This window comes from Embiotoca jacksoni, unplaced genomic scaffold (genome assembly GCF_022577435.1).
Source record: "Embiotoca jacksoni isolate LCO1_2020_lvr unplaced genomic scaffold, fEmbJac1.0.p SCAF_16, whole genome shotgun sequence".
Classification (NCBI taxonomy): domain Eukaryota; kingdom Metazoa; phylum Chordata; class Actinopteri; family Embiotocidae; genus Embiotoca; species Embiotoca jacksoni.
This window is the reverse complement of record NW_027185296.1, coordinates 13,219,773-13,235,600: the sequence shown is the minus strand read 5'-3', so window position 1 is coordinate 13,235,600 and position 15,828 is coordinate 13,219,773. Positions and strand designations below refer to the sequence as shown.

Here is a 15,828-nt window from a genome sequence, read left to right as displayed (position 1 = left end):
CCCACAGGCCTCTTCGTAATAAAAGCCTTTTTAAATAAAAGCAAACTTCTTTTTGCAGCTGAGGTCCATTTCAGAGTAGTCTTCTTCAATGTGAGAGGCAAAAACTAAAATCAGACCACTTGGATATCATTTTATAAAATATACAGTCTATATCATTTTTGAAAACATCATCCTTCCTAATCAAAGTAAATATTTTTCTGATATTAGTAAACAATTTAATTCTCTTTTAGAACAAACCTAAAATAAAGATGAATAATACAAATTATTTGTATTTTCTTAAAAACGTGTTAATTGTTTATGTTTATGTCTATGTCGTGTTGTTTGTGTATTGTGTGAGTTGTATAAAGTGTATGTTTGCATTGTCACTATGTAAATCATGAAGACCCCGGGAAGAGGAGCTGCTGCTGCTATGAAAAGGCTGATGGGATCTAAATAAACAAACAAACAAATATGAACAACTGAAAACCTGAGGAGACAGATGGAAGGTGTGAACTCACTCGGAGAGCATGGACAGGATGTGAGCGACAGCCTGCAGGGCCACCGTCGGCCCCTGGCTGCTCTGCACCGCCCACACCCAGCGCTGGTGCAGGAAGTAGCGGGACAGCGAGGCTAGTGTGGAGGAGGCCGTCCGGTTGGCCGCCACGCTGAGGGGCCCTGCGCTGCTGCCGGAGGGCGGCGGGAAGTTCTCCATGTTGAAGATGAAGGGAGTCCTGAAGTCCAGCGGCAGCTTCTCGTACCTGCAGAGAGTCGGTGAAAATGTGCCGAGTCAGCAGCCACATGGATCACACTGCAGCAGCTTCATGCGTCACAGTCGGCTGCGTAATTTGTGACCAGTCGTGACTTTAAATAACGGTCAAGACGAAGCTCGTTCCTCATGCTCTGACCTGATGAGCAGCTTCTCCAGAGGCTTGTTGAGCACCACCACGCAGGGTCTGTCCGACAGGGCCGGTTTGGGAAGGGGGATGGAGGGAGACTTGGACGGAGACGGGTGTCCAATGGCCTTCCTCTTGGTTTTGGGCGTGGCCTCTTTGTTCTGAACACGATGAGGAAAGCGAAGTTTGAGGATCTGCTCCCGCAGCTCGTCCACGATCTGAAGAACAGCGTGAGGAGTTATTAAACACTTTGGATGTTTGAGTGAGTGTGTGCAGATGTACGGACTTCCACACACACATACATTACACATCACTTTTACTCTGGTCTCATTTGCACTACGACATATTTCTACACCTTCTACTTTGTGATCACTCCACAAAGACAATGGGCCTCATTCACAAACAGTACGCACCCACCAATCTAAGCTTAAACCGTACGTACCAACATTTGACGCACAAATCTGGGATTCATCAACATTTTCTTCCCTGAATTTGTTCATCAGCCTCAGTAACATCCGCCATCGTGCCATTTTTTTTTACTCCTGAGGAAACACTTTTGAAAAGTGTTCCTTTTCTTCCAACTCTGACATGCTTGTTTCATTTTCTGCTGTGGTGGAATTTTTCTTTTTACTTTTTGGGGCTGTCTCTGTCAACTTCCTTTCACTTTGTTCATGAAGCTCCAGACAAAGGTGTCCTTGGAGGTGGAGTAACGGGGGCGTGACAGTATGCTAATTGCAGTGCGGATACGCCCCTGTCAGTTTACTCCATCCACTCCACCACTGAGTCCCACACCGAGCCACAGGGTGAAAACAACAGCTCTCCACAGTACCTTGTTCCTGACGTGGGCCGGGGTGCCGATGGGGAAGCCCAGACGCAGCACCATGCAGGGTGTCTTTGAGATGAGACGCACCAGGTAGAAGGAAGAGGGAGGCTGCTCAGACGAACTGCGGAGGCACAAACAACTCAATCTTAGTTGGTTTATTTTCATCATTTTTCCACTGAACAGTTGATGTAATATAAATGTTTCAAAGAACAAAACGTGTTGACGTAGGCGGCGCTACAAAACCTTTTAGCTTGTCAACACAAAAATCGACATGAAGACATGAGCTCTCTTGACAAATCCCTCTCAGAGAGCTGGATTTGAAAGGAGATCAAAGTATGTAGTACTTCAAAGGAAAAGAGTCTGTTCAGCAGCAGAAATACAGATGTTTCCACATCAGTTTGTTCATCGCCCTCCTAATGATGAATCTCACTGTTCCATTCAGCTGAGGGAAAGCCGTCGATATGACCATGAAACTGATAAAAGATCATAATCCTGGCCCAAATATCAGCTACCACCAGCTGCCTCACCATCACCATGAACTACTTCCATAATCTTAGTACCAGTATCCATCATATGAAACGTGTTATTTTCTGCCGTCTCACCTGTAAATGAGTTTGACGTAGGAGTAACCCTCCACCAGCACGAAGCTGCTGCAGTCCCTCAGCAGGGACGTCAGGGCAGAGTGGGAGATGCGACACTGGATGGTGCTGTAGCGGCCGTTGTTTCCAGCTGTGTGCAGATGTTTGGGGACAGGCCTGGAGGACCGCAACAAACAGAGAGAAATCAAAAGGAGCGCTAACAGGACGGGCCTGGACGACCAGAGCGACGAGAGGCCGAAGATTATAACATCATGAACAAACGTCTTCTTCTCCGTTATCTTTCAATGTTTCAGTCCAGGGACTTCATTTATGAAACGGTGTGTAGGATCCACACTAAAAGTGCACATGTGCACAAAAACAGAAAATGGTATACGCAAAGAAATATTCAGGTTTATCAAACCGTGCGCATGCAATGTTCAATTTATAAATCACAATCCGCCTCATGTCCCGCCTTCAACACGCCCACATTCAACCAGAAATGGTCAATACAGAGCATATTATAAAGGTCGATGCATGGTGGTTCTTTGGTTAATCGTGTCAACATAATTCAAATGAAAATAAATGAAAAAATACATTTTGTTTTTAGTCAGAAGAAATGGTGTTGCTGCTGCAGTGATAGAAGTTCCACGGCGACGTCTCCATGACGACGTGCTCTGTGAACTTTGCACACAACTGCACTAAACTAAATGTGCACAATATGAGAGAAATATTAAAAACTGATGCTCTGTTCTCCAGTTCTTTAGTCTGATGCAGTTTGATGTTACCTTGTATTTTTTACAAATGACCCTGCTGGTGGGAATGTTAATGATATAAGATGTGATATGAAGTGAAATGAAATGTGTGCGAGGCTTCGTTATACGTATCAAGATGCCTGTCGCATGTCATTTCCACAATCTGGCTTCAGTTCACCGTCTGTCTCCAAAACGTGCGTACGGATGGCTCAGAGTTTGTTTACACGGGACACATTGTTCCCGTCAAGTTTGTGTTTATAAAAACGTATAAACATTTGCACGAGGAGCCGTGAGCGTACGCAGCGGTGATGAACAAAGCCTGGTCTATCGATGCATCTGTTCATGTCCAGGCGGTACATAGTAAACAAAAGATTTATATTTCTCACATGTCGTGTTCGAGGATGATGGCGATGCGATGCATGTGCAGCCATCTCTGCCAGAAGTTGGCATCCATGGAGAGGATGGGCTTCCAGTAGGATGCAAACTGGGAATGAGAGGAGTCTTTGGATCCATTATGCTGCAGGGACAGGACCTGCAGCAGGAGAAGGAGGAGCAGGAGGAGGAGGAGCAGGAGGAGGAGGAAGGAAGTGATTCCATATTACTGGATGTTAAATGAGTTTTCTCCACACGTCCAGTTGTCAGAGACGTCTCTTTGTTTGTTTCATCCAGCAGGTCTATGTGCTGAATGAACATGAATTAAACAGCATCTAAAGCTCTTATTTTGACAGCTGATGTAGTCCTTGTTTCTATATTCCAGTCACAGACGCTCTGTTCTGGAAAGCTGCATCATTTTTATGATTTTTTTTTTTTTTTTTGTAACTTATCTCTCCGTGGCAGTTCAATAAATAAGTATAAAAAAATTTGAACTAAAATATTTCTGTGACGTGCAGCATGGTTATTATCACAGGAAGTGATTACATATTTATTCCTTTATAAGTTAGGGCTTAAAAAAAACACATTTGTATTTCTCAATTTTACGCAAAAAAACTCACTTAAAACTCCACAAATTACATCGCAATTCTCTTTCGAAAATCCACCACAAAATCCAACATTTTGGATCGCAACAATCACAAAATAAACACAGCAAAATCCTGGAGGGACTTATTATAGCTGAAGCTTCTCTGGACTCGAGAGGTGTTCACTGAGATCAGACTGCCAAGTTTCCAACATACTGACTGAGTTTGATTAAAGAGGAACCATCAAAGTACCGGAGTGGTGGAGCCGGGAGGGATGTAGAACAGAGGGACTCCGTTCTTGGTGCTCTCAGGAATCGTGTAGTTCTCAGGAATAGAATTAAAGGACTGGAGGTGGACGAGCATCTGATCGGTCTGGTTGATGCTGGAAGGACACACAGCACACGGAGTTACACAGCCAGATAAATACATCCGGCATTCACAGAAATGTGTGGGCATTATTTTAAGAGCTCCGTGATGACGGAGCCGCTGTGACCGGACCTCCGGACCGGACCTCCCTCCCCCCGACCGACGCCGTACCTCTGCAGCGTGTTCCAGAAGCGGCGGATGACGGAGGTGCGGTACGGACTGGTGATGGGTTTCCTCTGCGTGCAGCTGATGTCGTGCAGGATGTCGTAGCTGCCCTCCATCGTCACCTCCACCCTGGTGGTTCTCTTGGAGGGATCCAGCGGCCAGGAGGCGGCAGCCAGGTACTCGATGTGCATGTTGTGTTTCCATAGCAACACCAGCTTCACCTCCAGCTGAGTGCCGCCTTTCGGGAAAACCACAAAGATGAATGTGAGACTACCTTTTTTCGCTCCTGGACTTTTTTTCTGCGACTTTGTTGAAGAGGGATGTTTACCTTTAGTGAGGCTGATCTCTCGGATGGTGTAGCCTTCTCTCAGCCGCACCGACACCACGCTGATCAGATGAGCGTGGACTTCTTTCTCCGTGTGCTTCTTCCTCCTCATCACCAGGGCCGGGTTCCCGCTGGCGGACACCAGGTGCTCGTTGAACAGTTTGTGTTGGGACACTGCAAAACACAGAAGTAGTACGTTTCATCATCGTCGTCATCATCATCAACAGTAAACAAATGTAGGTTTTATCTCAAAAATGACGCCAATGCAGCTAACAAGAAATGTACGGACAGGAACAGGAAATAAAAAGGAAAAATGTAATTTGACAAAAGCTTTGTCTTACAAATTAATATAAACTAAAGCCTCACATTCACCAAAATAAGATCCCTGGGTGGGATAATCTGGGTTCAGTCAAAACTAAATAAATAATAGATTCTTACTTCTGTTAGTAATCCTAAAATTAAAGTAACAACAAGTTTAAAAAAATGACCACTGATGACAGTTATAATTGATGTGTACGACTGAGGCTTTGGGGTCTGGTGATTTTATACATTTGGTCTAAAAGTCAGAGACTTCATGGAAAATGTGTCATATCTTCATGTTATCCTGCAAATAATCCAAAAGTTTGAGGATTCCCATTAAAGCAACTTTCAGAGGACCCTCAGGTTGATTTGAGCGACTCGTCAGAGGCGTGTTCACATTAATCAACACATACGTGTCTGTGTCTCCAGCGTCCGGCTGAGGAAGATAAATCGCTCAGTGTGTCAGGAAAGAAATAACCTCCTCAGAGAATCAGGTTCAGGTTTTATAGGTTGATCACGCGTCTCACCACAGAAGTACTCGGAGTTCATGGACTCGGGCGTCTTGAGGAAGGAGTAGGTTAAGAAGGCCCGGTGGTACGCGTTCATCTCCTGGCTGTTCAGGTCCACTTCAGGACAGCTGGGCAGGTAAGAGCCGAAGGTGGCCAACGAGATGAACTTCATCAGCTCTATGTTGGGGATGTAGCCGAAGCTGCAGTCGTAGGAGTAGGCTCCGCCCACCTGGAGAGGGACACCCGTAACATACGGAGACTCCGGGGTAAAGACTCAGAATCCCTCTGACTTGTTGTGACGTCTGTGCTGGTTTTCAACATGTTGAAGTATATAAGGTTTACACATAACATGTTACCATGGTTACCTGGACAAAGGAGCAGGCGATGGTGCCACTCCTGAGCTGGTTGAGCAGCGTTTCACACACGGCGACATCAGGGACGCTCGTCACTCCGTCTGTGATTATAATGATACCTGCAGCACAGGCGGGGGGACACGAATCATCGCTTTACTAGTGACTCAAACATCACATGACCTCGTTGATTTGAAGCACACCGAGGTCATTCCACCAGTCAGTGGTGTCTGAACAGGAAAAACAGCAGTGCATCATGGGAGTCAGAGTGGGTCGGAGCAAGAAGAACATCACTGCTCAAATCTCAAACTGATCCTGAAGCCACCATGTTCAGTGTGTGTGTGTGTGTGTGTGTGTGTGTGTGTGTGTGTGTGTGTGTGTATTATATATGAGTCCATATCAGAATTTTTAACTCCCCAATATCGGTCGCCTGTCTGGAGAGGATGATCACATTTTGAAGAAAATAATTCAGCAAATCAGTGAGCGAGCGGCGTAACACCTGATGAAGAACTTAACAAGTACTTCAGGTAAACCTACCTGCACTGGAGTTGGGGGGTAACAGCTGGAGGGCCAGGATACCCTGCCGTACCATGCTGACCAGACCCATATCGGCTGACACCAAGGACACGCCCTGCTTCCTGTAGGACTGGTCGTCCAGGGTGTTGCTATGGTGATTTGAGCCTTGTGCAGTCTCCACAGACTAAAAATCACATGACAAAATAAATATGATGACATGTATATTGATCAACAAGACATCTGATGGAGCACGCAGTGACATCAGGCTATTAGTAACCTCTAATGATTTTCATCAAATGCCAGAGAATAATGCAGCAAAGGATTGTGGGATTAGTTAAGACATCAGGGTAGCAGACAGGCAGCAGAAGTGCAACAGTGAGGCTAACAGGATTCACTGTTTTTAAAACACAAATAAAATGTCCAACATTTGTACCATCACAGATGCTGGCTTCAGAACTGAGCTGATAACAAGCTGGATGGTCCCTCTCCTCTTTAACCTGGAGGATGCAGCGTCCATGATTTCCAAACAGAATCTCAGATTGTGATCCATCAGACCTCAGGACAGTTTTCCACTTCACCTCAGTCCATCTTCAATGATCTCGGTCCAGAGAAGGCGGCGGTGTTTCTTTTTAAGCTTTACACAACTTTTCCAGTTGTATGAGAATACACTTTTCCAAAAATGTACAAAATTTCTCCGTTTCAACATTTGATATGTTCTCTTTGGGTTCGTCGTTCCACTCATATCTGAGTATTCGTGACCTTTTTGATGAAGTTTCTCCATTCATAGCGGTTTTGAGCTTCGATGTAGCAGCTATAAATTGATGTGTTTGTGAGAGTTGTAATTCCATCTGTCCAGCGGAGTTTCTGTCTTCCTCTGCTTCTTTTACCTTCAACTTTACCAAACATAATCAGCTTTTCCAGGTTGTCTCCTTCTCGCCTGGCAATGTGACCAAAATATTGCAGTTTTTGTTTTGCAACCACTTTGAAGAGATTTTTTTTTTTCTCCAATTTCAAGCAGGACACTCTCATTGGTCCTCTTGGCTGTCCAAGGAATGGACAGAAGCTTTCTCCAACACCACATCTCAAATGCTTCAATCTTTCTCTGATCTGCAGCATTGATAGTCCAAGTTTCGCATGCATATGTTGCAATTGGGAAAATCAAGGTGGAGACCAGTCTGATCTTTGTTCTTTAGCTGATGCTTCTGTCCTTCCACATCTTGTTCATAGCAGACATTGATGATTTTGCCATTGCAAGTCTGCGTTTTATCTCAGTGGAACAACCACCTTGGTTCGATATCATTGAACGAAGGTAATTGAAATGGTCTGTTACTTCAATTGCGTCGTTTCCTGCATGAATTGATGGGTTCTCTTCACATTGGTTGACAATCATCACCTTCGTCTTGCTTACATTTAGAAAGAGGCCAAACTTCTCCCTCTCTACTCTCACTCTTTCAATCAGATTCTCCAGTTCATTTGCACTGCCTGCTAATAGAGTCGTGTCATCAGCATATCGCAAGTTGTTAATTGCTCTGCCCCCGACTGATTTTCCACCATCATAGTTTTCAAGGACCAGTCACATGATGTGTTCTGCATAGGCATTGAACAGATGAGGAGACAGTATACATGCTTGTCCTACCACTTGCTCAATGTTAAACCAGTCAGTGTCTCCGCATGCAGTTCTCACTGTTGATTCCTGATGGTCATAGAGTGTCCTCAGCAGTTCTATAACATGTTTTGGGAAGCCCATTGATACTAATGTAGTCCAAAGGTTTTGGTGCTGGACAGTATCAAAGGCTTTAGAGTAGTCAATAAAGCACATGTGGACTGGAAAATGGAATTCCATAGCTCTCCATTATATTCCTAACGTTTGCTATCTGGTCTCTTGAGGCCTTCCTTCAACAAAACCTGCCTGCTGAAGTGATCTCACGACACATATACTGCTTTATTCTCTCAACACATATACTGCTTTATTCTCTCAACACATATACTGCTTTATTCTCTCAACACATATACTGCTTTATTCTCTCAACACATACACTGCTTTATTCTCTCAACACATATACTGCTTTATTCTCTCAACACATATACTGCTTTATTCTCTCAACACATATACTGCTTTATTCTCTCAACACATATACTGCTTTATTCTCTCAACACATATACTGCTTTATTCTCTCAACACATATACTGCTTTATTCTCTCAACAATAATGTATAGGAGGATCTTACTTGCATGAGAGATGAGAGAAATGGTTCTGTTGTCTTTGCATTCTTGAGTGTCACCTTTTTTAGGAAGCGGTAAGAATATTGATCTTGTCCAGTTGGCCAGTTTTATCTCTCCAGATCAAATTGCATAATTTATGCATCACACTCACTCCCTGTTCTCCTGTTTCCTTCATCAGTTCAGCTGGAATATCATCATGGCCTGGTGCTCTACCCGTCCGCAATTTCTTCATTGCCTGTACCACTTCTGCTCTGAATATAAGAGGTTCCTCTTCCTCCATCTCAACTGGTTCTGATGTACCTACTAGACCATCTCTGCTAGCATACAACCCTCGGCAGTACTGCTTCCACCTTCGCTTGATTTGATCATCCTCAGTTCGAGTTTCTCCATCTTCATTCACCTTTGGTGTTTTCTTCCCTGTGATTTCTTTCACTGCCTCAAAAAGATCTCTGGAGTGATTGGAAGATGAATGTGAATTATTTCCAAGGAAAGCCTGCTTCTCCTGTCTAGTCCTACGTTGCATTCTCCTGCTGAGATCTTTATCCTGCTTTTTGTCCTTTTCAGATTGTAGGACCTTTGCTTTTATCAGCCGTCTTTCATCAGCTAGTTTACCAACTTCATCTGATATCCATGGTGACCGAGATGTCTTTGGTTTTGGCAAGTTCTTTAGTGCTGCTTCATAGATTGCTTCCTTTGTCTGTTCCCAAAGTTCATTTGGAGTCCATTCTTCTTCCTTTTCAAGCACTACTTGGAAAGAATTGATCACTTCCAGTCGGTATTGATGATTAATCCACCTCACATCATATCTACGTGGAGGAGTCTCCCGTTTCACTGACTTCAGCTTCATCTGGATTTCAGCTACAAGTAGTTGATGATCTGAACCACAATCTGCACCAGGGTATGTTGTGGTTACCTTTACGCTCGACCTCCAAACTTCCCCGGATCGGTTCCGGAGGAAGGAGACGGATCAGGCTTTGATACACACAGTGGTGGATACACGCATTATTAGTTTGAGTGTGTTCAAGGACTTTGCTGACAATAAATAAAATATAGAATACCAACCAACCCTGCCCTTCTCCTTCATAGTAGTGTTGTTAATAAGAGGATTCATATTACAGTGTCTACATTACTTTTATAAAGTTGAATGTGTTGTTTTGATGAGGCGTGTCATTCCATCACCTTCTCCTGAGCACTGGTCTGCTCGTGCTGCTGATGGAGGACCTCTGCGATGGAGCTCTCCACGGCTCTGAGCTGCTGATAGATGTGATGCAGGAACTCGTCCAGGTCGATTCTGTCCAGCTGACATCCTTGTACCAAAACCTGCAGAGGAGAGAAAACTGTCAGAGAAGTGCAACAGCATCCAGAGCAGCTTTAAACATCACATAGGAACAAATACAACACATTCCTATTTAATCCTCAGGTTTCCTGTTCGGCACATGTTCATACACCAGTGAGAAACACCAGGACGAGCTGTAAATGACTGAACCACCTGGTGTGAAGCGAGGCCAATAATTGAAGAGTACGCCAAGATGGTGATGAAGATCTTGGGCTTGAACAGCTGATCGGTTCCGGGGACTTTAAAAGGTTGAACCAGACCAGCCAGACACCGGGACAAGGCATGGAAGACCTCATCGAAGATCATCTCCCCGGTGCTGTCGTCCTGCAGAGCACAAAACACACTTCACTTGTGAAGAAACCCGGAGCTCCGTCTGCTGAGTAGTTTTTAGTTGATTGTAAAATACTGCATTAATATTGTGTGGTCATAACCCCTAACACTGAGATATATTAGTGTACTTCCAGGACATGGCACTGTGATAACTATGTAGTATAAGACTAAATAAAAGGTTCACACAGACTTGTATTTATCTATCAACAACCACTGAGATCACAAGATGTCCACTGAACTGTGTTTGTGTTTGAGGGCAGATCACTTCCTGGAGCAGCTCGAACAATAAGCAACGCAGAGAGACTCAGACAATAGATGAAATACGAGAAAGTTCAGAGGCTGGTCCTGATGTGTACGGAGCGCAGAGAAGATGGCCCGATCCCAAACGCACCCTCGAGCCTGAGCACTGAAAGCCTCACGTCGTCACCGAGGTCACGTGTGCATGTGTGTGTGTGTGTTGTGTTGAGTGTGTGTGTGTGTGTGTGTGTGTGTGTGTGTGTGTGTGTGTGTGTGTGTGTGTGTGTGTGTGTGTGTGTGTGTGTGTGTGTGTGTGTTGTGTTGAGTGTTTGAGTCCGTGAGGGACACACTATCGTGACATCACACGCTGCTTGGAAACAACACGACGCCGTTGGAAAAGAAAGAAGACTTCAGGAAGTATCTGACAATCACTGCTTTTTATATTGGAGTTCACAGTATTTTGTTTTTATATATATTTATATTTATGCGTGTTTAAATTACCTAAGCTTAGTAAAGGCATTAACATCAGCAAACCCAATGCATACGTTAGAATTGAAATACAAACAACTTCCAAAACATGTCTAAATAACCAGAGCAGCGAGCAGCCGGTGATGTCACCACTTCCAGAGGATTTCCTCTCAACCATCCATCTCAGTTTGTTTACATTTTGTGGTGTATAAAACCACATTTTATAGGCTATCGTTACCAATTCTGCTATGAACTGTGGGAAGGTCTGCAGATATAATGTCATTTTAAAAGCCCTCAATAGAGGCTTTTATCCATCAGTTATGTTATCATCAAGTATCTCCTTAACTCATAGGAGGTGCAACGATCCATAAGATCATGGGTCACAGAAAACTGTCAGCTTACTGGATACAGATGATAAAATCTTAACTACACACTGAGAGGGAACTCTGAGCAGGATTCAAAGACAGGCTGCTGGATTTTTTTTATATTCGAAGACAATCAACCCCGAGACTCACCACAATCCCCGTGGAGGGGCTGAGGTCCAGCTCGATGATGAAGCGGTACCTCCGAGCCAGGAAGGTGGCCCGGGTGGACGGCATCAGGATGCAGGGGTACGTGGTGGGGGAGAAGTCCGGCTGCCATCCTTTAGGTAAGATGCTCAGCAGGTCCAGTTCATTTTCTGAGTTCAGCTGGAAGTGAAGCGACATCTTATTATTCACAACATTTACAACATTCACAGATCTGTCAAACATTTTCACAAACATTATGATTATAAATACTACGGAGATAAACTTATATGAAATGTATGTTTTTCACACGTTAAATTGAATGCAGAAGTCAGAGCCGTGACTCTGGGACGTACAGCGGCTGCACCCTCATGCTCCTGACAGATTGGGTTTTTTCTGCACAGAGCTGCAGTCTTACAGCGACAGAAACACACGGCTCTCCCAGCAGGAGTCCGTCAGCTCACTCTCGCTGCAGACAGACGAGCCTCCGACTCACCACTTCAGGCTTCGAGGTCGGCCAGATGACTTGATTGAGTTTACCCAGAAACCAGGCCAGACGCACGTTCCGGGAGATCCTATAGTCCTCCTTCATGAGCAGGTAGATCTGGTCGGCCTCCTCCACCTGAGGACACAGAGAAGAAGCTGTGCTGGAACCAAACTCGCTGGACAAGAGGGTGCAGGGACCGACATGAAGGACACAAGACTGCAGCTTCAGATCAGTAAAAGACGACACGGCATTTAGAAATACGTTCGTTTAACATCGGAAATGTTTCATGGCAAAATAAAAATAAAAACTTTAAACAAAGGATTCAATGATCCACCGCAGCTCTTCAGCCGGATGTCTGCTGGTTCAGTCTTCCTGTTGCTAACCTGAGTGGACGTGTCAAGTTCAGACTTCATTCAATTCATACAGAGCTGCCCAATTCAGGGCCCGCGGGCCATGTTTGGCCCTCACTTTCTTTGTTCAGGGCCGTCACAGCATTTGACAAGCCAGCGCTTATTTTCCCAAAAGGAATCATAAAGATGCTTTACGTTTTTGACAATAATTTCTGAAAAGTAATAACATTTTAGATCTATAATATACATTTTCTGTACTCTATGGTACATTTTAATCAAATGTAATTTCCCAGAACATAAACATGTATTTTTGGCTCCATGACCTCCACCAACATGAATTTTTAACCCTTCAGAGGGAAGAATTTGAGCACCTTTGTTGTAGATCTATCTAAATAAATAAACCTAAAGAATAAGACGTGTTTACTGTTGAACATAGTGCAAAATAATATAACGTTGGATAAAAAATGAATACAAAAGTCACATGAATTATTTGATGTGATGTTTAGATTGTATAGAAATGTAAAACAATAAGTTCAACGATGAACATGAATTCCAACGTTTCATTTAAATGAAAGTTATAATCGTTAGATATCAGAGCGACCAGAAGAACAACAGCATGTATTCACTGTTTCACTGTCACTCCTTTATGGACTGCATCATCACCATCACCACCACCACCACCACCATCATCATCACCACCACCACCACCATCATCATCATCACCACCACCACCACCATCATCATCATCACCACCACCACCACCACCACCATCATCATCACCACCACCACCACCATCATCATCATCACCACCACCATCACCACCACCATCATCATCATCACCACCACCATCATCATCACCACCACCATCACCATCATCATCATCACCACCACCATCATCATCATCACCATCACCACCACCACCACCATCATCATCACCACCACCACCACCACCATCATCATCACCACCATCACCACCACCATCATCATCATCACCACCACCATCATCATCACCATCACCACCACCACCACCACCATCATCATCATCACCACCACCACCACCATCATCATCACCACCACCACCACCACCACCATCATCATCACCATCATCATCACCACCACCATCATCATCACCACCACCACCATCATCATCACCATCATCATCATCACCACCACCACCACCACCATCACCACCACCATCATCATCATCGTCACGTGTCTGATGGGGCAGAAGCTCGGACATGTTTGACTGACGCGACTCAGCACGAGCTCTCCGTCCACATGAAGGCAGCAACAACTCCACCTGCTCCAGACTTCTTGTTCGCGGGTCACTTTAACCGAACTTGGTCGAGTTCTGGGTCAGAACGAACCACCGAACCGGACAATGTGTTTGTGAGCAGATCCGGTCCTCGGTGTTTACCTCGGTGTCCTGTCTCTCTGCCATGCCGCGTGCAGCATAAGGACCGCGGGAAGTCTGCGACCCTCGGCCCGCCGGTATCCACTTCCACGTTGTGCTCAATAACCTCTCAGGAACTTGTTTATCATCCGCCTGCTCCACTGATCAGGTGTTCCTACAGCAGCATCCGCTTCCGTCGACATGGACAGCTTCCGGTCACGTCTTTCAAAATAAAATGTATCAGGCGCTGACGATCGTTAAACCAATCAAACACGGGGAATTCAAACTAATTTCAAAGCAAATATACATGTGTATATTTTTACCTTTCCACGTCTTTTATCGTTTATCGTAAGATCGTTTTTCCACTGACATGTTGACATACCAGTCCAATCACAACAGTAACAACAATCCCCACGTTTGACTTCATCGAGGTGTCCTGTGGTCCTGGGTCATGTGGATGCTCCTGTTGTTGTGCTGGTTTCTGTGTGTGGTCCTGGGTCATGTGGATGCCCCTGTTGTTGTTGTGCTGGTTTCTGTGTGTGGTCCTGGGTCATGTGGATGCCCCTGTTGTTGTTGTGCTGGTTTCTGTGTGTGGTCCTGGGTCATGTGGATGCCCCTGTTGTTGTTGTGCTGGTTTCTGTGTGTGGTCCTGGGTCATGTGGATGCTCCTGTTGTTGTTGTGCTGGTTTCTGTGTGTGGTCCTGGGTCATGTGGATGCCCCTGTTGTTGTTGTGCTGGTTTCTGTGTGTGGTCCTGGGTCATGTGGATGCCCCTGTTGTTGTTGTGCTGGTTTCTGTGTGTGGTCCTGGGTCATGTGGATGCTCCTGTTGTTGTTGTGCTGGTTTCTGTGTGTGGTCCTGGGTCATGTGGATGCCCCTGTTGTTGTTGTGCTGGTTTCTGTGTGTGGTCCTGGGTCATGTGGATGCTCCTGTTGTTGTTGTGCTGGTTTCTGTGTGTGGTCCTGGGTCATGTGGATGCCCCTGTTGTTGTTGTGCTGGTTTCTGTGTGGATGTAAAAAGCTTCAGTCGATTCTCAGACTAATTCTAAAGAAGTTTTAAACCAGGTAATTTGACATCTTCATTAATAGTCAAATCAGAATCTAAATCGGGTTATTTGTTCGTGTTGGTTAATTTCATCCTAAAAAAAAAAATGCCTTTGCACTTAAATGTTGGTGTTGTTTGTAATCTTTTATTTTGAAAATGTACTCATTAAACTTCCGTGAATGTTGTGTTTTTTGAGCGGCACCTGGTCCGGAAGTGATCCCGTTTCTCCTTTTCCTCCGCAAGAAACAGCGGGAAGTCGGATTAGACAACTAACTAGGAACTACTAACCAGGAACGACTAACCGTGAAGATGTTGGATGAACTGTGTGAAGAGCAGACAGTCAGCCTCGGAGGCGGGAAACGTACTGCTGTAGTTCACACGTTAAATGTGTTTAAAATAAACTTCACACCGGAAATGAAACGACCTCGTAAATCAGTTTCTGTCGGGACAAGATAAATGTTGCACATACTGTTTTTGTTTTTGTTCTGTTTTATTATTATTATTATTATTATTATTATTATTATAAACTGATCTGTAAAAACAAATGTTATAGTACAAATCAGTAGCAACAACAGAAAAAGATCAATAAAAACAGCAACAACAAAAGTTAAATGAAAGAAAACCAAAACAAGACAAAGATGTAATCAAGAAGCAATTTCCTGATGTGATTGTAGACAAGGCTTGTTTAGTTTTTACTCATTTTAAAGCTTTCTTAAAATCGATCAACTCATTCATGAACACTAAGAAGTGGTCTGACATGAATGAATCAGCACCTGTGGATGAATTTATTAGCTCTGATAATTAGGCTGTTATAAAGCATTTCTTCTTAGGTCTTACAATCTAACTCAAAATTTGATCTCATTAAATATGAATTAATTTGGGTGATTCAGAGTCCTTTTCATCTATCCAAATTTGAAAAGATTCCCAAAAGAAATGTGGTATG

General features: G+C 44.3%; 1 protein-coding gene across 2 annotated transcripts in view; it reads right to left on the bottom strand.

Annotated features, from left to right (window-relative positions):
- szt2 (SZT2 subunit of KICSTOR complex) overlaps nt 1–14,011 on the bottom strand; it is an 84,845-nt gene extending 70,834 nt beyond the window's left edge. For both annotated transcript variants that reach the window (XM_069150997.1, XM_069150998.1), the window contains exons 1-16: nt 13,867–14,011; nt 12,109–12,234; nt 11,622–11,795; nt 10,225–10,395; nt 9,915–10,055; nt 6,534–6,696; nt 6,012–6,118; nt 5,665–5,875; nt 4,841–5,011; nt 4,519–4,750; nt 4,234–4,363; nt 3,412–3,557; nt 2,298–2,450; nt 1,702–1,816; nt 885–1,090; nt 498–737 (exon numbers count right to left, since the gene is read on the bottom strand). In XM_069150997.1, the coding sequence (XP_069007098.1) occupies nt 498–737; nt 885–1,090; nt 1,702–1,816; nt 2,298–2,450; nt 3,412–3,557; nt 4,234–4,363; nt 4,519–4,750; nt 4,841–5,011; nt 5,665–5,875; nt 6,012–6,118; nt 6,534–6,696; nt 9,915–10,055; nt 10,225–10,395; nt 11,622–11,795; nt 12,109–12,234; nt 13,867–13,890 (2,510 nt within the window). In that variant the 5' untranslated portion in view covers nt 13,891–14,011. The remainder of the gene's footprint in view (nt 1–497; nt 738–884; nt 1,091–1,701; nt 1,817–2,297; nt 2,451–3,411; nt 3,558–4,233; nt 4,364–4,518; nt 4,751–4,840; nt 5,012–5,664; nt 5,876–6,011; nt 6,119–6,533; nt 6,697–9,914; nt 10,056–10,224; nt 10,396–11,621; nt 11,796–12,108; nt 12,235–13,866) is intronic.
- Nucleotides 14,012–15,828: the final 1,817 nt, after the last annotated feature.